Source organism: Aedes aegypti, chromosome 1 (assembly GCF_002204515.2).
Source record: "Aedes aegypti strain LVP_AGWG chromosome 1, AaegL5.0 Primary Assembly, whole genome shotgun sequence".
Classification (NCBI taxonomy): Eukaryota; Metazoa; Arthropoda; class Insecta; order Diptera; family Culicidae; genus Aedes; species Aedes aegypti.
The window spans coordinates 23,063,177-23,083,901 of record NC_035107.1 but is presented as its reverse complement, the minus strand read 5'-3'; the positions used below and the strand labels follow the sequence as shown (position 1 = coordinate 23,083,901).

Below are 20,725 nucleotides of genomic sequence, written 5' to 3'. Positions count from 1 at the left end.
GGTGCTGCTTCACGGAAGAGGAAAGTCCGTACGTACCTTCGCCTTTTTGGACGACGGCTCATCAGCAACGATGATGGAACACAGTTTACTGAAAGAGCTGGAACTTGAAGGCGAATCATACCCCTTGTGCTTAGAATGGACCGCGGATCATCAGCGTCAAGAAATGAATTCTGTGATGCTGGCGCTGGCGATTTCCGGAGCGCACGAATCGAATACCTTCTGGATCCCCAAGGTACACACCGTGAAAAGTCTCTCTCTACCACGACAAACACTCGCGATGGAAGAATTAATGCGGCAGTATAGCCATCTGAAAGATTTGCCAGCTGTTTCTTACCGTAACGTCCGGCCACGAATACTCATTGGAATGGACAATATTCGCCTGGGTCATGCGCTAGATAGCAGAGAAGGAGGAATCAACGAACCGATCGCCACCAGAACTCGTCTAGGCTGGATAGTGTTCGGTCCTTGCTCTACAGCAGTCCAAGCGGTGACGGATTTCACTGGGCACACAGCTTCCACTTGTGTCAGTGCAGTGAGCAGAAGGATATCGAACTGCACAACGCCGTAAAAGCCTATTTTTCGCTGGAGAGCCAAGGTATAACGAGCCCCATCAAACCGCTATTATCGAAAGACGACGAGCGAGCTGAACGACTACTGGTATCGCTGACGCACTTGAAGGAGAAGCGGTACGAAACCGGTTTGTTGTGGCGGTACGATGACGTCCGACTTCCGGACAGCAAGTCAATGGCCATGCGGCGACTGGTATGCTTGGAGAAGCGGATGCAACGTGAACCGCAACTGGCTGAAGCGCTGAAGGAGAAAATCCGGGACTATGAACGGAACGGGTATATCGAGAAGCTAACGGAGAGCCAACTGTCAGAGCGTTTCCCACGCGTATGGTATCTTCCCATCTTCCCAGTGGTGAATCCCAACAAGCCGGGGAAATTACGTATCGTGTGGGATGCGGCAGCAAAAGTGGCGGGAACGTCGTTGAACTCTTTCCTGCTGAGCGGTCCAGATCAACTCACTTCCCTTCCATCGGTATTGCGTCGTTTCAGAGAATACCGGATTGCCGTTACCGGCGATATTCGGGAAATGTTCCACCAAGTGATGGTGAATAAAGACGACCAGCAATGCCAGCGATTCCTATGGCGTGACGGGGAGAATGACCGAAGTCCAGATGTCTACGCGATGAAAGTAATGACGTTCGGGGCTACGTGTTCGCCAAGCTGCGCGCAGTACGTAAAAAACCACAACGCGCGAAGATTTCTGGAGCAATTTCCGAGGGCCGCAGAGGCCATTGTCGACGAACATTACGTCGACGACATGCTTTCTAGCGAGGAAACTGAAGAAGATGCTGTGAAGCTGGCGAAGGATGTTCGTTTCGTTCACGCGGAGGCTGGATTCGAAATTCGTAACTGGCTGTCGAACTCGAAACGCGTACTGCAAGAACTGGAAGCGAAACCTGGCGAGAAAAGCTTGAACCTTTCCAGCGAGTTGGGAACAGAGAAAGTCCTTGGCATGTGGTGGTGTACCGCCACCGATACATTTGTAAGGAGGGCCTTAGTGGGGCCTCCAAATTCCTAGCTTATGCGCCAGACGATCTATGTTCGTCTGCTAGGAATTACAGATCGGTTTGCTAATTGGCCCTCCTTACACATTCACCTTTAAAGTATCGCCAAGGATTAGTGCGGATTTACTCCAGGGTCGCATCGTGCCTACTAAACGTCAGATCTTAAGCACGTTGATGATGATCTACGATCCGCTGGGACTTCTGTCAAACTTCCTGATGTTCCTGAAAATGCTGCTGCAGGAGATTTGGCGAAGTCGCGTCGACTGGGACGACCAGATCGAAGACGAGCAGTTCCAGAAATGGGGGAGGTGGCTGCGAGTTCTGCCTCAGGTGGAGAACGTTAGCGTGCCTAGGTGTTACCGATTGAAGACCAGTATCGGACAGCAGAACACAATACAACTTCATACGTTTGTAGATGCGTCGGAAAACGGGTATGCAGCGGTAGCGTATCTGCGATTCGAAGAAAACGGCATGGTGGAATGCGCGCTTGTCGGCGCGAAGGCACGAGTAGCTCCATTGCGATTCATGTCGATCCCTAGGCTAGAACTTCAGGCAGCGATAACCGGAGCTCGTTTGTCGAACGATGTCATGGAAACCCACAAGCTGAAGCCCGTACAAAGATTTTTCTGGTCAGATTCTCGTGACGTACTCTGCTGGCTTAATTCAGACCACCGAAAATAGAACCAGTTCGTAGCAGTGCGTGTCAGTGAATTGCTGGAGCTGACGGAGACGAATGAGTGGAACTGGATTTCGACCAAATTAAACGTAGCCGATGATGCTACAAAGTGGCAGAAGTCACCAGATCTGTCGCCTACAAGTCGGTGGTTCCATGCTCCAGATTTCCTGTGGAAGTCGAGAGAGCAGTGGCCTTCCCCACCGTCAAATTGCGAAGAGACCGCAGAAGAAATGCGGTCGCGGACGCTCCATCACTTTACGCAGCCTGCGCTTTTTCGTTGGGAAGATTTTTCAAAGTGGAGTGATCTGTTACATCGTGTGGCATATGTGCGACGATATACGACGAATTTGCGTAAAAAGCTGGCGGAAAACTCAATCGTCACCGGTCCGCTAATGCAGGAGGAGTTGAAGGCAGCAGAATTGTTGATTTTCAAGATGGTGCAGGATGCTGAGTTCGCCCCCGAGATCGGTCTACTAGAGGAGTCAAAACATTCATCGAGAAGTAAGCCGTTGCCGAAAAATAGCTCGCTATATAAGCTGAGTCCGTACCTGGACGAAGATGGATTATTGCGTATGAAAGGCCGTATAGACGCCTGCGAAGTTGTAGATGAGTGTACGAAGCACCCGATTCTGCTACCCAAGCGCCACACGGTAACGGATCTGATCATTGCCAGCGTTCACCAACGGTACTGTCACATGAATCACCAGACTGCCCTCAACGACATCCGACGAAGGTTCTACGTGCCTCAACTCCGCTCCATGTACAATCGTGTACGAAATCGATGTCAACTCTGTAAGAACCGCCACACGAAGCCAGCTGCGCCGGAAATGTCTGCTCTTCCACCTGCACGATTGAAAGCCTTCTGCCGCCCATTCTCCTACATTGGTATCGACTACTTTGGGCCGATGAACGTAGTTGTTGGCCGGAGGATCGAGAAACGTTGGGGAGTTTTGATCACCTGCCTCACCGTGCGAGCCGTGCACATCGAGGTTGCCAATAGCCTCACTACGGACTCGTGTATCCTCGCCCTTCGTAACTTCATCGCCAGAAGAGGCACTCCACTGGAAATTATCAGCGATAGAGGTACTAACTTCATCGGAGCCAGCCGGGAGCTAAAGGAAGCGCTGCAGCAAGTGAATCAGGATAAGCTGATGGAACATTTCGTCACCGCAGACACTAAGTGGTCGTTCAACCCACCTGCATCCCCGCATTTTGGCGGATCGTGGGAACGCCTAGTACAGACGGTGAAGAAAGCCCTAAAGCACACACAACTCACACGCACACCCACAGACGAAATACTGCGAAACATGTTGACCGAGATAGAGCTGATCGTCAACTCACGTCCATTGACAGAGCTGCCCTTGGACGACGAGCACGCCCAGTCACTCACACCGAACCACTTTCTGCTCGGGTCATCTGACGGTTCAAAGCCCCCGATCGCATTCGACGATAATACGTACGCCCTCAAGCACACCTGGAAGACGTCTCAGGTCTACGCCAACCGATTCTGGCGACGTTGGGTGTCCGAGTACCTGCCAACCCTAACCAGAAGGACGAAGTGGTTCACCCGCGTCAAGCCCATAGCCGAAGGGGACATCGTGGTCATCGTAGACGAGACATTACCGAGGAACTGTTGGCCGAAAGGTCGTGTGGTTCGCACTATCCGATCGAAGGATGGTCAGATTCGTCGAGCTATGGTGAAGACAGCAACAGCACTCCTTGAGAGACCCGCCGTGAAACTAGCGGTTTTGGACGTTGGTGCAAACGTGAGTACGTCGGATCAATGAGCCCGAAGTACTGGGGGGGAGTGTTGCAACTTCGCGTGCATCGCACCATACATCCAAACACATTACCGGTACCAACCTTTAGTTGTCATCCTTGCCCACGGTGACGGAGATTCATTGTGTTAGCCATAGAAGTGTCAGATAACGTCAGTCGAGGAAAAAAAAAACATGCAAGTCAGCTAAGACCAGTCATGTGGAGTTTGTCCATAAAAGAAAGTGCATTTTTTGAGTTAAAATACCTCATAATTACTGCTAAACTAAAACTAGAACTAAATTTAAAAGTCTATCCTAGTTGAAAGTGTGTAAAACAAGTGGATTAAGTGCGTCAGCAAACAAGTAATCAGAAGTTAATTAAATAGTACGGCTTCTAAAATATCTAGGTTAGTTGAAAGTTATCTGTTCAAGAAAACAAATTGAATTAAATTATCTAAATTTTAATACAGTTTCCTGAGCACCTATAATCTACTGGAACATACTAAGATACTCAAACGAACATAGAACACATTAAAACAGGTAAAAGTTATTGAACTATTGTGAAATTTAACCTAACGTCAAAACTAATTTTAGCTAAATTTTGCTGCCTTCATTATTATTTCTATTGCGAGCAAGCAAGTCACGAGTCAGAGACACTAAACGTAAGTTTTTTCTTAAAAGCTATCATTAAATTCCCCTAATCAAGATATAATGAAATGAAACAAAACACACCTACTATGTACAACATAAACTTACTCTACTGTACAACAATTTTCTTTGGTAGGAGTTTTTTAACTTCGTTATCAACAAATATACGTCGTTCAAAAAATCGGATACCTGTCTCTCGTTCGTTGCAATTGCAACACTATTAATGGACATTGATTGATATGATACACCTTTCGTATCATTGCTACATTAGGCTTGAAAATATTGTTTAGTTCAGTTATAAGATTCAAGGAATTCGCTCGATATGGCTAGCATCTTTCAGGAATTCAAGCCTTTGCGTAATTGTTGGTGAACATGGTCCTATTGGCGTCTTTCATCTTCCGTTGATTCAAGTTAGCTATACATTGTTCTGTTTTTTTTTTTTCTCAAGTTTGTCCTGACTTTGATTTCTGACGTTATTTAAATATTTGCACTCGAAACACTCAATTACATTTTCTGGGACAGGGTTACCTGTACTGTTGAATTGGGCAGTATGCAGATGGCTCTATGATGTATGTACTCATTACGAACTACTAACAGTGCAATTTACATCATCGCTCGTTCTCTTTACGCAGCTTTTTATCATTCGTCACTTATTGTAGCTTATACACTTATACGTTTTTATAATAGGAACTCACTAGAAGCTTAACCAGTAAAAACCGTAAACTCTCCCTATTACCCCTATGCCTCGAATTTCACGGAACTACATCGGGAGAAGGGTTGTGCTCATATACTCAATGTCGTTAAAAACGCTGCTCACTATAACATTTCTACGGTGTCTCTATGATGACTTTTTTACCCAATTGATGGTTGAATCTTGCCGGAGTTTAGCACAGATTTATGAGCGACGCACCCTACTCTAGGGGCCTCACGTCAGTCCTGTAAAATTTCTTCTGAGCCCTGTGATGAGTCGCTCTAGGCTTGGGCCGGCAATATACCAGAGCCCTGCACAACTTCTCTTGGTAGTCTCTGCGATTGCTGACTAAACATCGTTGCTCTTCGACAAATTCGAAGGTCTCCTGTTGGATGCCGTGTACGGTCCAACGATTCCGGTTCACTGGCGCTCTGACGACCCAAAATTGACTGTTTTGTTTGTTCTATTAACGACCCTTCAATCGTTTCCGATCATTCGGATTGAAGAATAAATATTCTATAAAATACAATTTATTTCATATTTTCCCCTTCCTTTCTTACCATGCGATCCATTGAGTGACGTCACTGGGTTCAACATCGTCATCCAAGTCAACCGTTTCCATATCGCTACCGCCTGATGATTCCTACTCTGCGGATAATGTAGCTTGCTGCAGTTCTACTTCACGAATGGGTTTTTCGGTAAGATCTTGCTCGGTGGTGATTTCATTGACGAGTTGTGCGGGCGGCTCACTGAACGTTTGGTTTGCCGTACGTGTTTCTGCTGCTGTTTCGGCCAGTAGTGGTAGGCTTGAACCAAAGACACATTACTTAAATTTTGTCGGCTTGATCTTTATCACTTCAAAATCGTGTTTCTTCACCACATTTTCGACTGTTCCTAGTTGCATACATTTTAGCGAATGGTTGACTTGCAAGCGCTTCACTTAGTTTGGCGCTATTCCGTGAATTCGGCTGAAGAAGTCATGAATTTCTTTGAAACTTGGCTGTTATGCTTCCCAGATTGTGCCTATCAGCCTATCGATGTAGACAAATGGTCAGCCTCTCCGAGCCCATCTTTATGAGTTCAGCTAGATACCATCCTTACCAGCAGCTTTATTGTTCTTCAGCTTTTGAATGGCATCTTTTAACCTCCCTCGAATTGGAGGCTGGTTGGTTTCCATCCGTTGTGGCATCCTTTATTGCCTGTGCTCTTAGTGCCATTCAGGTGTTCGTCCAAGTGCTGCTTTCACCTTTCGATCACCTCACGCTCGTCCTCCTTATCCCTGCACATCTCGGCTCGCGGCACGAAGCCGTTGCGGGATGCGTTGAGCTTCTGATAGAACTTGTGTTTCTTGAGACCGGTACAGTTCTTCCATCTCCTCGCACTCCTTCGCGGCATTTTTTTTTCTCCCGATAGAGGCAGTTGGGTCTGCAGTTGCCGTTTCTGTCTATAACGTTCCACGTTCTGCCGGGTCCCTTGCTGCAGCATGACTGTCCGCGCTGCATTATTCTCCTCCAGAATCTGCCTACATTCCTCGTCGAACCAATCAAGAACGGCTACATCCAGCTCACCCTTTTCCGGTAAAGTAGCCTCGAGGTGCTGCCCGTATGCAGCTGCGACATCCGGTAGCTTAAGTCGCTCTAGGTAATACCGGGCGGCCGTCGGTACCGTACGTTGTTAACGACGGAGAGTTTTGGGCGCAGTTTGACCATCATCAGATAGTGGTCAGAGTCGATGTTAGCACCACGATAGGTCCTGACGTCGATAATGTCGGAGAAGTGCCGTCCATCAATCAGAACGTGGTCGATTTGTGATTCTGTCTGCTGTGGTGATCTTCAGGTGTGTTGGTATGAAAGGCTGTGCTGAAAGTAGGTGCTACGAATGGCCATATTCTTGGAGGCGGCGAAATCAATTAGTCGTAAACCGTTTTTGTTCGTCAGCCGGTGGGCGCTGAACTTTCCAATAGTCGGTTTGAACTCCTCTTCCTGGTCAACCTGAGCGTTTAGATCTACTATGATGATTTTGACGTCGTGGCTTGGGTCGAGCTGCGCGTAAAAAGCGTCTTTATCATCATAATCGAAGACTTTGCTGTGAAATTCATTAGCGATTGCGTGATTTTCTGATACCAAGCACCCAATGCGAGCGCTCGGATTCCTCAAAAATAACATGTAACGCGTATGAGACGAATGTGAGTTCTTGTCATGATAGCCAAGCTAGATCAACTAGTGATGGATTTCACCATTGTAAAACACGTTCAAATCATGTGAAAAAAACTCTGCTATCAAATCAAAATTATTCCTTGACAGGATTACACACGCCATTTCACGTCTGCGCACTTGATTCATCGATCGTCAATCGTCTCCGTTTCATGCCCGTAGGGGACTACCGGTTTTATGAGCGTTTTGTACATGTTACATTTGGTTCGGGGTGACTTTTTAACGCAGCTTTTTGTGAAGGGCATGTGCCTCCGTATTTCACAACTGATCACCGACAGCTTCAGTCAGCTTAAGGCGGGTTCACTGAAGGTGACCCTCCCCAGCGGCTAACGAGACTGTTTATACCCTTGATCTCTAGAGTCGGCATGCTTTACCTTGCTGTTTCGCAGAATTCAGGAAAACATTTGGATTGCCTTTTCGCACTTATGTTTACTCTACTTCTTCTCTCTCTGCCACACACTTTTCTTCTGTCTAGCCTCGCTATCACTTTTTCACCCTACCTCACCCACTTTCTTGGGACTATTCTAACCTTAGTTTTCTTGCTTCTTCAGGGGCCCCTTTCTTCTGCAAGCGTAATCTGCTGGTCCTTTTCCAATAACGTCGCGATCTTCGCCGCCTTTCTGGACCACACGATGATCGGCTTGAAGAATGGGCCTGGGATCACCTCGTCCCTTTGTCTTCTGGTCTTCGGCCTGATGTAGCGATGGCCGGATCTGTTGCCCAATTTTGAGATAAACCACGGTTCTGTGCTATAACCACGAGGTTCTGTGGGAAGTATAGGTGTTAATGCCGGTATAGACCACAGGGCTCCAGGATGTCGTTTAAACTACACTCACTTTCCACCTTTCTCTGATGGAGTTATTTGGACAAATGGTCGATGTTACTTTTTGAGTTGTCTAGAATGGCCCCCATTTGCTACTAATGCATGCTACCAATCGGCTTTTGCATACGCCATCTGGTTGTCAATGATGGTAGACATTTTTCTGGCTGCGTGGTTACCGAGTACTTTGTCTTGGACGCATTCACCATCAGTCCAACTTTTGCTGCCTCGCGTTTCAGGTGGGTGTACACAGGTCTGCCACACCTTTTTAATTGTTCGGCCGACAATGCCCATATCATCCGCGAAGCAAACAAATTGACTGGATCTCGCGAGAATCGTACCCCGGCTCTCCGCTTAACACCTTCCAGCGCAATTTTGGACAATATTGTAACGAGTGCATATGACCTGTAAAATGAGATAGTTCGTAGCATATTTCGTCAGTTTCTTCCGTTTTAAACAGTTTCTACAACAAACTTCTACCTACCCGTGAAATATTGCTGTCCTAGAACTGCTTTAAATTCTAATGTAAGTCTCATGATCAATTATGCAGCACTGCTATTTCGTTGGCAGTGGCGTGTAATTTCCGGGTACGCGTTTTGGCATCACATTTCTGGTGTTTGATCCGATTTTGGAAGTTCTGCACCTGGTATGTTTTCAATCCGAATAGTTCCTTGGCCTCTGTGCGAAACATCAAGTTTTTGGGTCAAATCCTACCAGAAGACTATTATGTGCTCGAACAACACACCTGTTGATAATTCAAGCTGTTTTATAAATGTTCACAATTCATGTATGCACTACTTACTGTTCATAGTTATGCGATAAGCAATGGAACTGTCCTGCAAACGTAAGTCCTGTCTTCATCGAAGCGGGAGTTCCGTGAATTGCCATTCATGAAATAGTGCCATAACTGCAGTATATGGGTTGAGGATATGAATTGGTCATTTTTTCTTTTTGTTTCGCTTTCAATTCAATTAAAATAACACTTTTGGTCATTTTTTCGTATTCATTTTCTAACACAGTTCAGAAAAAAGATAATCATATTCCATAAAAATTGTTCTCACTTGAATGTAAATTGAGCCAATTCATAGGATGCTGCTCCTCACCCTTACTCAATCTAATAAAACTATATAATAAATAACAAGGACTTATTGCTTAACATTAAACTTAAGTAGATCTATCAATTAACCGTTGAACGGTCAAACTGCACACCGAACAGTTCCTCGCAAGCAGCCATTGCTGCACTCCGACGAGCCAGTTTCTTCGACCGACCTTCCCCCAAGTACACTTTACCGTTGACGGTGAGGCTATACTGCGTCATGGTGGTTTTTAATTGCGTAAATTTAAATGGCGGACACATCTGAAATGAATGTTTGGATCGGTAGATTAGTGTTATCACTCCACTCATGTGGTAGCAACTCACGTAATTCAGCAAATCGCATGGATGCCGTTCCGTTGCGTTTGGCGGCAACGCACGTTTGAATTTCGGACGACGCTTTTTCGGTGCCTTCGACGGTCGACGATTCTTTCTGCGATGCAATGGTTTCGGCACAAACTTTGGCAATGGACGCTGATCGAAGAATCGCCATGCCGGTACCCTCATGGGTTGATTCAATGGTTGTCCCGGAAATGACGAGAGCAAACTGATATCGGGCTTTTGGTCATAATCTTGACGAAATTCCGATGCATTCAACGGCAGATCGTTGCTGAAGCACATTCGTTTCGATGTCATAGATTCCGGAATATGATTGGCGGTTCGCTTGCCTGGTGCAAATACTGGACGATTCGCTTGTGGTTCCAGCTGCCGGATTGGAAAAGACGGGAACAAACGTATATCAGGCTTTCGCTCATAGTCCTGGCTTGTTGTCGATAGATCTGACGTCAAATCGTTGCTATTGTACATCCGTTTCGGTACAGTTGATTCCGGAGTATAATTTGCGGATCTTTTAACAGGTCGCACTTTTGAATAATTTAGTTGTGGGATCGGATGATCAAATCCAAATGAACATAGGGCGTCATCTGGAAAAAATACATTACAATTTAATTATGTAATAATCGACATCTGTTATTGACGTAGAACATATCACGATTGAATTCTACAATGTCTAGGTACATAACATAAAACAACGTTCAACCCTTTGCTCTCGATTCTCCGATATCTGTTCGTTGTACCAGCCTACTTCGGATTTAACAGCCAACTTCTCTGTAGCTATCCAAATGAATTCAGTTTTGATTATCTTGCATGCCAACTGCACTTAGTTTATGTGCTGTTCATGTGTTCATCGTAGTACTGCTTCCACCATTCGTTCGAAGGTGCTTTCTTCTGCACATCTCAATACGGGACATTCATGAGAAGATTTCTCTATTTCATAACATTCTTGCAGAAGCTTCTTCGTCGCTGTTAATTGTCCTGTTGCATTAAAACGCTCTGCTCTCCCCCAAACGACTATGTTGACATAATGCCCGTCGGTTAACTAATAATTCCATGCTGTACAGGGCCGTACATTTTAATTTCATTGAAAGCATTTTCAGTCCCCAACTGACTGACTCAAACTTGCCTTTCAATTGAAACTCTATTGTTTCGTTTCAATCCGACAAACCTTTCCTTACATCGCAGCAAGCGTAGTCTCTCATGTCTTTCGTGCTGCTTGTACATCGCGCGTCATAAATCAGAGCCTCCCCGCAGCGAGCTAGCTTTTCAATCGGTAGTCTCTAACTTTAGGAGCTGATTAATTCAAATGAACGATTAGGTGGTCCGCATAGTTTCTCTATCTTAGTTTATTACAGCTAACATACATTACTATTGCAAAAAATAGGTAAAATTCAATTTCAAACATTTTGATAGATTTCAATGAATCCAAATGAAACGAAATTCTTACCCTCAGTTGTTCGTCACCATCGAGACGACACAACCAAGCCTTCGTGCTTTCAAAAATGCACAGCCCTGCGCTGCTGTATAATCTTTCTTGTATTCATTTGTTGCAATTGGAGAGTTCAGGAAACTGATAACCTGATAAGCATCAAATTATGCTAGCTGGATTGGGACTAAGCCACGCAACCTAGCCCAGGTATTTCCAATCAGCTGCAGGCTAACGTATTTATGACTAGATGGTTGGTTCTTTCAGTAACTAGTACAATTCATGGTTCATTTGTCCCCTCCACATTACGTCTTCGATCTGCACGCCGTAGCGTAGATTCGCAACTTTCGTTCGATACTGTAGAAACTTCACGGGGAAACCTTTAACGCATTTATGACTGGAGAAATTTTTGGAGGCATCTCCTTTGAGTAATTACTTGGGAAATTGATAGAACAAAAATGTGCAGCAGAAATCACCTTTGATTGAATAGTGGAAGAATTACTACGATGAACACCTGAACAAGACATAACACTTATAGCTCTTACTATCGTAAGTAACGATTGTAAGAACTATAAGTGTTATGTTTTGTCTCGCGTCGTGTTTCATTGGCATTGGCATTAAGCATTTCGCACAAATTCGTAGGTGGTACAGTCCTAGACGATTGTATGAGGGTTGCCTTCTTCCCGTCCGTTACCAAAGGCAGAAATTTGGGACTAAACTCTAACTCTTAGACAAGATTGACGCATCCTCCAATAGTCGAGAGCTGTCCTGGCCACGTCCTTGCGAATGCTGGGGAATGGGAAAGGATGATTGATTGAATACCTACTTAAGAAAGATGCAGAGAACTCTACGACCTCTCATAGGTGTTACGGGGTGTTGTGAAATGTTGATGGAAAGGGTAGTGCCATAGGATACGTTTGGTAGACGTTCTGGCCAACAAATGGTTAATATTTACGCATTGTAATCATGCGCTGCTGATCAGAACAAACTAACCTAATTCCTTTTTCGAAACTCCTCTGAAATCCGTCGCTCCTCTAATGAAAAATAGCGTGAGCCGTAATATAGCACTGTCCATCAAAATTCACGCGCCGCAAGAAAAATCGACAAAAACTGCAGTTCACAATCCGTCCCGAACCGAGCATCCACGAACCACAATTTTTTAAGCAACACGCTCAGCACACACACAAGAAACAAAAAAAAAAACGAGTCGCGCAAAACGAATTCAATTCCTAGAGCCATCACAGACCACTCTCTAGCAAAACGCAAGCAAATCGAATATAATCTCCGAAAAAAAACCTTCAATCCAGCCCACTGCTAAGTAGCCATGTTTTTGTAGTGAACATCCGCGTTTCGTGAATGTCATTCTCTTTTGTAGAAACTTATCAAGATTCTGCAGTTTCCAACAATGAAATCAATTCCTCAATACTCGTGATTCATTTGACACTGTTGCTTCATATGATCTTGTCTGAGGTAAACGACGAAGGCATCCTCGTCTGATGTTACGTCGTACCTCAGCTGTTAAATTGTTGAACAACAAGCACGGCAGTCTATCACCCTTTTTTAGGCTCGGGATCCAAACAAACTGAAGGTCTTTGCCCAATATCTTTACGAAATTCTGCACAATGTCCATTAGTCTGGGACACGGTTATATGAAAAATTTAGATTCTCGCCCCAGTCCACTTTTTGGATTGCATTTAGGTTCCATAACAACTGTGCAAAATTTCAGCTCGATCGGTGAAACTATATTTTAGCGCCAGCCGTTCAAAGTTTGTATGGGATTTACTATGTAAAAACTTACTTTTGCAAAGAAAAATCGCCAGAGGTCGCCCATTGTGCTCTATAAAATTTCTGAGCACAGATCTCGATAGGTATTTCTACGATGAATAACATTGCCGAAGACCGCAAAGTAATCCGATGCTTGTGAAAAAAGTTATTAAGCATAGACTATTCGGAAATTTTGCCCGATTTTGTTATTATTGTTATTCCTTTACGTGTTAATCAACGTCACCTTGCCAATAGGTTTTCATTAAAAAACTTTTTTTACAAGTGTCAGGTTGTTTCGCGGTCTTCAGCAATATTCTTCATCGTAAAAATACCTATCGAGGTCTGTGTTCAGACTTTTTATAGAGCTCAACGGGCGACCTCCGTCGATTTTTCTTTACAAAAGTAAGTTTTCCCATAGTAAATCCCATACAAACTTTGAACGGCTGGCGCTAAAATATAGTTTCACCGATCGAGCTGAAATTTTGCACAGTTGTTATGGGACCTATATGCAATCCAAAAAGTGGACTGGAGCGAGATTTTAAATTTTGTCCCACACTAATGTCCATCGCTCTGACCGGCTATTGAGCTTCGCGGAAAAGCTAACCTTGTTCATGATCCTCTATTCGGTTGATACTTAGGCTTATTCTACGAGTCGATTCTACGATAATTGTCGGTCTTCGCCATAGCGAGGTGACTGTTCTCGATTCGAGTGAAGTGACTCGCCGTGTAAATCAAATGGAGAGTCACACCAATTGTCGGAGTGATTCAAAATCAATGAACAAGCGATGCTTGGGGACTTGACATTTCTAGTATATTTGGAGTCTTCGACGTACCGAAAGATCTGGTCCGTCATTGAGCAACAGTCCACGAAGCCGGCTTGATAGCTTCCTACAAATTCATTTGCTATTGGTAACAGACTACGGAAGATCATCGGGGACAACAACTTGTAGGCGGCACATAGAATAGTGATCGCTCAATAGTTCTCACATTCCAGCTTGTCGCCCTGTTTGTAGACAGGGCATATTATGCCTTGCTTCTACATCTACAGACAAGACACCACCTTTTCTGGGCCCATCTTGAAGTTCCGCTCAGATACCATCTTCTCCAGCTGTCTTTGCTATTCCTGCACTGTAGAATAGCATCCTCAACTTCCCTCGAATTTGGGGCTGGTTGGTTACCATTGTTCAACATTGCTCCGCAGTCATTGCAACTGTTGCCTGCTGCTCATGTGCCATCAACGCTATTCAGGTGTTCATCGTAGTGCTGCTTCCACATTTCGATCACCTCACGTCCATCTCATTTCTACACACTCCATCATCCTCAGGCGGCGCTTTTCTCATGGAAGTATTTGCTGCTTCCACGATCTGCCTACAGCCAAGTAGTAACCGTTCAAAATCCACGACGTTTGATAAAACTCGGTGGCTTAAACCGAAAGACCACCGGTCGTTTTAAAACTTTGCCCGACTGTTTCTGACCCTTTTCCATCAGAGGGCTAGTGAACGGCTTCAATAGACTTACTTTTCACCATGACGGACCTTTCATTGTCACTCTAGCAGAATTTTCCTGTAGCCTGCATCTTGCTGAAACATTACGGCGCACGCACGTAGCGTTCTTCTCCCACAAAATAATTCTACTTCTCGTCGAATCAACCGTTCCGTCGACACCGTTGAACTACCCGACTTCGCACCGCCTGCGATATTAATGGTTGCTTTTGTACTCCAGAAGTCCTCGAGAGGCGCTCCGGTAAGCAAATCCTCTTCCGGCAACGTTTCTTCGAGATGCTATATTTTGTATATCCGGCTACTGTACGTTGTTAACGATGCAGCTCGATCATTCCCAGGTGGTCGAGGTCAATGTTAGCACACCGATAGATCCTAACGTCGATAATGTCGGAGAAGTGCCTTTTATCAATCAAAACGTGGTCGTTTTGTATTCTGTTTGCTGTGATGATCTCCAGGTGTATCTGTACGAGAGACTATGTTGGAAGTACGTCACTGAACAGAACTCATCTTCTAGGGCTTCGATAGCCCTGAAACTTTCATCACCGTGTAGAGATGACTTTACTTAACTAGACATTTCACAGTTTGTTTACGAAAATTTTGTGTTAGCTTTGAAAATTGAGAAGATCTTCTTTTTTCTGGGGTTATGTCTCAACGGATCATTGAAGGTCACTCATTTGGCACTCACCGCATCAAAACAGCGGCACCACCGTATATGGGATTAAACATTGTGACATCATTGCTGTTCTGACAAACACACAAGACTAAGGTGGCGCGATCTATGCATTTCATGGCGGCCGTTTTATTCATTTCAATGATCCACTGGGCTAGACCCAGCTTCTTAGCTCTCTCTTTACCTTGGCAAGTCGTGAACATTCCCTTTACGAATAGATCTTCAACCGATGGGATTCGAACACACGACCCTTAGCATAGTCTTGCTGAACAGTTGCGCGTTTACCGCTACGGCTATCGGCGAATCATCTTTGTTTATATTGGGAGCAAATTATGGATACATCCAAACTCTTCCAAAGAAGTTGCTAAAGGTCTCACAAGGATTCCGTCATAGGAGATACTGATCAAGAACCAACAAAAACCTTAAAACTGGTGTGGAAGAAGTTCCGACTCTAGAGCGAAATAACAAACACGAGCAACAATTCCTACCAAGCGTACCTTACCAAGGATTTCGGATAAACTAAATAAAAGATTAACACTACTAGACTTTAAGACAGAAGTAGGTAGTAACCTCTATATTCTATAATCAATCGCCGTCAAGAAGTGCTGATTCACACCTGTTTGTTCACAAAAATGGAATACTTAATTGTGTGCCCTCTCGACCGCCCACTTCCGTAGACGATCGCCGGAGCATTTTTTTGTTTGTTTGTTTGCTGTTTTCTGCGTTAGTACAGTTGCAATTCTGCCGGAAGCTGGAGGCAGAATCCGTGTACAAAACAAGGATGCTTAACTTCGCGCGTTTGTGCGCGAAAACCTAAAATCTATATTTTTTACAAACCATGATCTTACGTAGAGGGTCTGGTCTATCATCATGATATTAAAAAATAATAATAATCTTACGTCGCCCGCCATTCGAATTCCAAGAAAACGGGCGCCGAACGGGGAGGGGGATAAAATTCTTGGGAATCGTTAGGAGGGGTCAAAGGGAGGGATGTTGAGTTCACATAATTTAAACTGCGTACTAATGTTATATCGAAGAGATTGAACTCTCTCCACCGTCGTCGCGGTGGAGACATGTTTACTCTGCGGCGCCGGTTTCGACAAACTGCACGTCGAACAGTTGCCGGCAGGCGGCCACAGCGGCCTCCTTGCGAGCCAATTTCTTCGATCGGGCCTTACCAATGAATCGCTGCCCGTCGACGGTCACTCCGACGGAGAACTCCCGCTTGGTTGGGTCGTTGGTGTTGTTCGAGCCGAGGTCCTCGTACGGGATTTGGGGACGCATCTGTTATAGGTGGAAATTTGGGTTAGTGAATTCTGAAGTAATTGGAACCGGTTTTAAACTTACCAATGCAAGAAGAGCCGTTGGGTGGCGGGTGGCTGCGTCGGAGGGCAAATCGGCCTTGGTCTTGGGGACCTTGGGAGCTAACGGGTGGACACCGGCTTCGGTGAGCTTGACTGGAGCCTTGGCTGGCTTGATGGCTGGGATTTCGAAGCCTTCGTTTTGCCACTCGTTGAACAGTTTGTACAGAGCATAGGAAGCCAGGTGCAACATCGGCACATCGTCGGTTTCCGACATTTCGGACATTTCAACGTCCTCGTTGCCAGCGGCAGAGCCGTTGTTGCCATTGTTTGTAGCAGCAGCATTGGTGGTGGTCTTGGTTTCGGCGCTCTGGCGAGCCTTGGCCATCTGGGCGATGACCAGATCTCGCAGGGCCTTCTCCGAAGCGCGGGCCTTGGCCAGGTGCTTGTTCGGGGCGGTGGCTTCGTAGCGTACGTTGTTGACCACGATTTCCGCTGTTGTCTCCTGACCGTTGGTGTTGATCGTGAACTCGCTCATTCCTGGGCCTTGCAGTTCATGGAGGGCCACCACGGCGTTCTTGGGGGTCAACAGCTTACGCAAACGGCGCAACTGACGAGCCTTGCGCTCCTTTTCTGTTGGGACAAAAAAACGTTAGTCGTACTTCTTTGGAAAGCAATCGGATTTTTTGACGACTTTTAGTGAAATCATAGAATAGACGATCAAATCACAATTCGAGCTGTTCTACCAAATTTTTAAAGCTTTACATTCGAACGGTCCTATAACACTTCCCCGAATACCATTACCCCGAAAACCATCTCCCCGAAAACCAGTACCCCGAAAACCATTACCCCGAATGCAACGTTACCCCGAATGACACATTACCCCGAAAACCATTACCCCGAAAACCAGTTCCCCGAACACGACACTTCCCCGAAAATCAGTGATGCCTTCAAGAAATTCTTCAAGGAAGCTCGCGAATTTGAGCCTGAAAGTTTTCGACTTAATAGTAGTATTCCTAGGGTCGGTGTTCCCTTAGTGGACAGTCCCCTATAGTCGCACTAGTGGCTTTTTATGGCCGTTTTGGTATAAATCTTTTCAAAATATTTTTTGACATGAAGGTCAAGAGCTATTAATCTAAGTACAATTTATACACAGCTTGATTTTTTTCAAAAAATGATCGAAATAATTAGTTTTGCTTAAAATTTGAGCTCCCTTGCGCCTATAGTTAACCTATTGTTCCTATAGTAGCACTACCGAGAGAAACTATTTTTTATTATACAAAATAATTGATGAAATAAGAACTTTTTTACATCAAACGGAAGCTTTTGATCCACACTGTGTAGGAAAAATATAAAAGTTTTGTAAAAATACGATTTTGATAAGTATTTTGCCAATGCCGTGATGCTAGTGCTACTATAGGAACAGGAATTAGAAATAGTGCTACTATAGGCACATGTATTCCTATAGTGGCACACGCGATAATAAATACAAACATTTGAGTTTTTGTAGTTTTCAATTTTTTCCCACAAAACCAAGATAAAAAGCTTTTAGATGATGTAAAAACAATGACGCTAGCGTTATTTTTCGATCTTCTACGATTTTTTGTTCTTAGCTATGCGGCTATTGGTACATCGACCCTATTAGTGATTTTTTATTCTTTCAATCATCGGCTGTTCTTTCGAGGTTGTATAATGGCAGTGTAAATATTTTAATCAATGATTTTCTCTTCATTGAGTTATAGGCTGTTGTTTCGAGTTGTACCGTTTGAGTTGAAGTTTGAGCGAAAGCGGTAAAAAAAATCGACTGACAAAATTGTCTTGAGCGAAATTCAAAGTTGGCAGTGACTTCAAAAAATAAATGAAAATAAGCCCCTGCATTACTTGTCCGTATTACATCTTGTCAGTATTACAATTTCTAACAAGAGATTTGTCCCTCTTTTCGGCTATTCTTTCGGAAGTTGCACTAGCAAAGTGATTGTTGGCATCATAATTATTGACGCTTTCAACAGTGTTTTTTCTTCTTTTATCATAGGCTGTTCTTTAGCGATGTACTTTTGAAAAAGTGGTCAGTTTAATATTAGTTAACATTTTCATCTGACATTTTTCAAACCATAGTCTAATGACATTTTAGAATATGTTGAACTCGCATTGCCTCCAGCAATATAAAAATATAATTAGGCATTACCAAATAATATAACGCTTTTGAAAGAGGGCGGGAAAGGTCTTTAATATTAACATGTCAGCATTAACATCAGTTCGAAAAATGATTTATTGCTGTGAACACAATCATTCTCACAAAATCAAGTACACGCCTGTGAGTAAAATTTGGGTTCTCACTTGGCTCATGAAGAATAGCTGTTGATTGAAAGAATAATAAATCTTTGATAACATGAAGTACATGAATTCAAATGAAAATCAAAATTCTATGAAATAGGTATATTGGATTCATTTGTCGGATCTTCATTTTGAATTTTTCGTGCCAAGAAAATTCGGGGTTATGGTCCATTCGGGGAAATGGTATTCGGGGTAACGGACTATTCGGGGTAATGGTTTTCGGGGTATTGGTTTTCGGGGTAATTGACCATTCGGGGTATTGACTTTCGGGGTGATGGTTTTCGGGGTAATGGTATTCGGGGAAATGTTATAGGATCCATTCGAACAGCTCTCAGATTTGCGCAGTGTTTGTAATCATTTCTCCCGATGGTTACAATCCCAAGGCTGGTAGCGACTAGACCAACGACCGATTTCTTTACCTTCACATAAGCCGTGAACCACGTTTACCCATATGATTTAACAATGTTTAATTCCTAAGCGGTGGTGAAGAAACCGCTTGTAAGTGTCTTAAAAAAGCAACCTTAGAGAGAACGAAATCATGATCATATCCGGTTCGCGTAGTAATTGCACTATCGATTCGGTCATCCGTGTATATGCTCACATATACATTTCAAATTATGGTTTTATCCTTCACCAAAACGAATCCTTTCCCACATCAAAACTTTCAGTGTTTTTTTGTGGAAGTGCAGAGGACTCCTCGGCTTTCATAAAGCAAGTAACACGTCAACATTTCCCTCCCATCCAAACATTGACCTGCATTCAGACGTAGCCGACGCCATTATTGTTTATTATAATAATGAGAGCACCAGTACTCACACATAGAGTATGCTACTCATCCCGAGTAGCGTCTACTAATTCCCTGTGTAAATACATCTGTTGTTAAAAATAGAAACTTCAGAGAGCTGCTGCATGAAAAAAGAAACTAAAAGACCAAGAAAACAAAACAAACCCAAACAGGAATTAGGAGATAAGAGTTTTTGCTAGGTTCCTCGGGAAAATGCAACCGGATTTCTTTTTTTTTTTTTTTTTTTTTTTTTTTTTTTTTTTTTTTTTTTTTTTATATGTTGCTAGCCGTACAGTGAATACTGTTCAAAGCTCTAAACTAGACTTTAGATAGTAAAGAGGACGTAATCCTTCTGAAGCAGTTCACCAGACGTGCACGGAAAGATGGCTTCCAAGAAGACACTGTTGCGATCTGTCTCAGAAGGTTACGGTAGAAGGTGGGAAACGTTCTTTTCACACTATCACTTCACTTGATAACTATTAGATTATTTCATATCACTCTTCACTGGTATTGATATCACCATCTTCATTATCAACAGAATTTCTACTAACAACGTCACCATTATCTATATCAATTTTGTTATTAACATCACATCTATAACCCAGCCACAACACAATACTACTGCTTCATCAAGTTTAAAGTATAAAACTTCTCATTAAAATAATCACTGTAATAAATAAATCACATCAACACTCAATATCATTATCTTCATTAAAAGAAAAGTAGGGTTCTCGTTTCTTATATCACTAATATTCAAAATATCACAAACTATCATCACTCTATTAATCACAATCTTAGTAGCTTACTACCATTAACCACACAAAATTATTCGACACAATAACGTCATCTCACTATATTATCACATTATCACTATTTGCTTAGTAACATGATCAAAACCAGCAACGGAATTATTCATATATCTTCTTAATATAATAATGAGAACAATATCCTGCAATGTCCGCATCGCACAGCAATCATAAGTACAGATTATACTATAATCACTTACACTTACAAAAAAATCAACCTCGGCGAATAAACTGTTTCTATTTTTCTACCGCGCCGATAATATGTCATTACTAGGATCTGTTATAAGAAGAAATTCGTTCTTGACGTTGTTTGAAAACTCTAACCGACACT

General features: G+C 43.7%; 1 protein-coding gene and 2 long non-coding RNA genes across 6 annotated transcripts in view; 1 reads left to right on the top strand and 2 right to left on the bottom strand.

The window, feature by feature from the left end:
- The first annotated feature begins 4,007 nt into the window (after positions 1-4,007).
- LOC110674373 lies at positions 4,008-5,402 on the top strand. The gene is made up of 3 exons (XR_002498802.1): positions 4,008-4,546; positions 4,601-4,668; positions 4,791-5,402. It is a non-coding gene; the product is annotated as an uncharacterized LOC110674373 (long non-coding RNA).
- Positions 5,403-7,967: 2,565 nt separating this feature from the next.
- Positions 7,968-8,632, bottom strand: LOC110674372. Its single transcript, XR_002498801.1, has 2 exons — positions 8,395-8,632; positions 7,968-8,323 (listed from the first exon to the last, which is right to left on the bottom strand). It is a non-coding gene; the product is annotated as an uncharacterized LOC110674372 (long non-coding RNA).
- Positions 8,633-9,418: 786 nt separating this feature from the next.
- The window catches only part of LOC5577042, a 33,298-nt gene continuing 21,991 nt past the window's right edge, over positions 9,419-20,725 (bottom strand). For all 4 annotated transcript variants that reach the window (XM_021839138.1, XM_001663088.2, XM_021839140.1 and 1 more), the window contains 4 exons: positions 16,517-17,103; positions 16,348-16,453; positions 9,799-10,394; positions 9,419-9,735 (listed from right to left, as the gene is read on the bottom strand). In XM_021839138.1, coding sequence (XP_021694830.1) covers positions 9,556-9,735; positions 9,799-10,394; positions 16,348-16,453; positions 16,517-17,103 — 1,469 coding nt within the window. In that variant the 3' untranslated portion in view covers positions 9,419-9,555. The remainder of the gene's footprint in view (positions 9,736-9,798; positions 10,395-16,347; positions 16,454-16,516; positions 17,104-20,725) is intronic.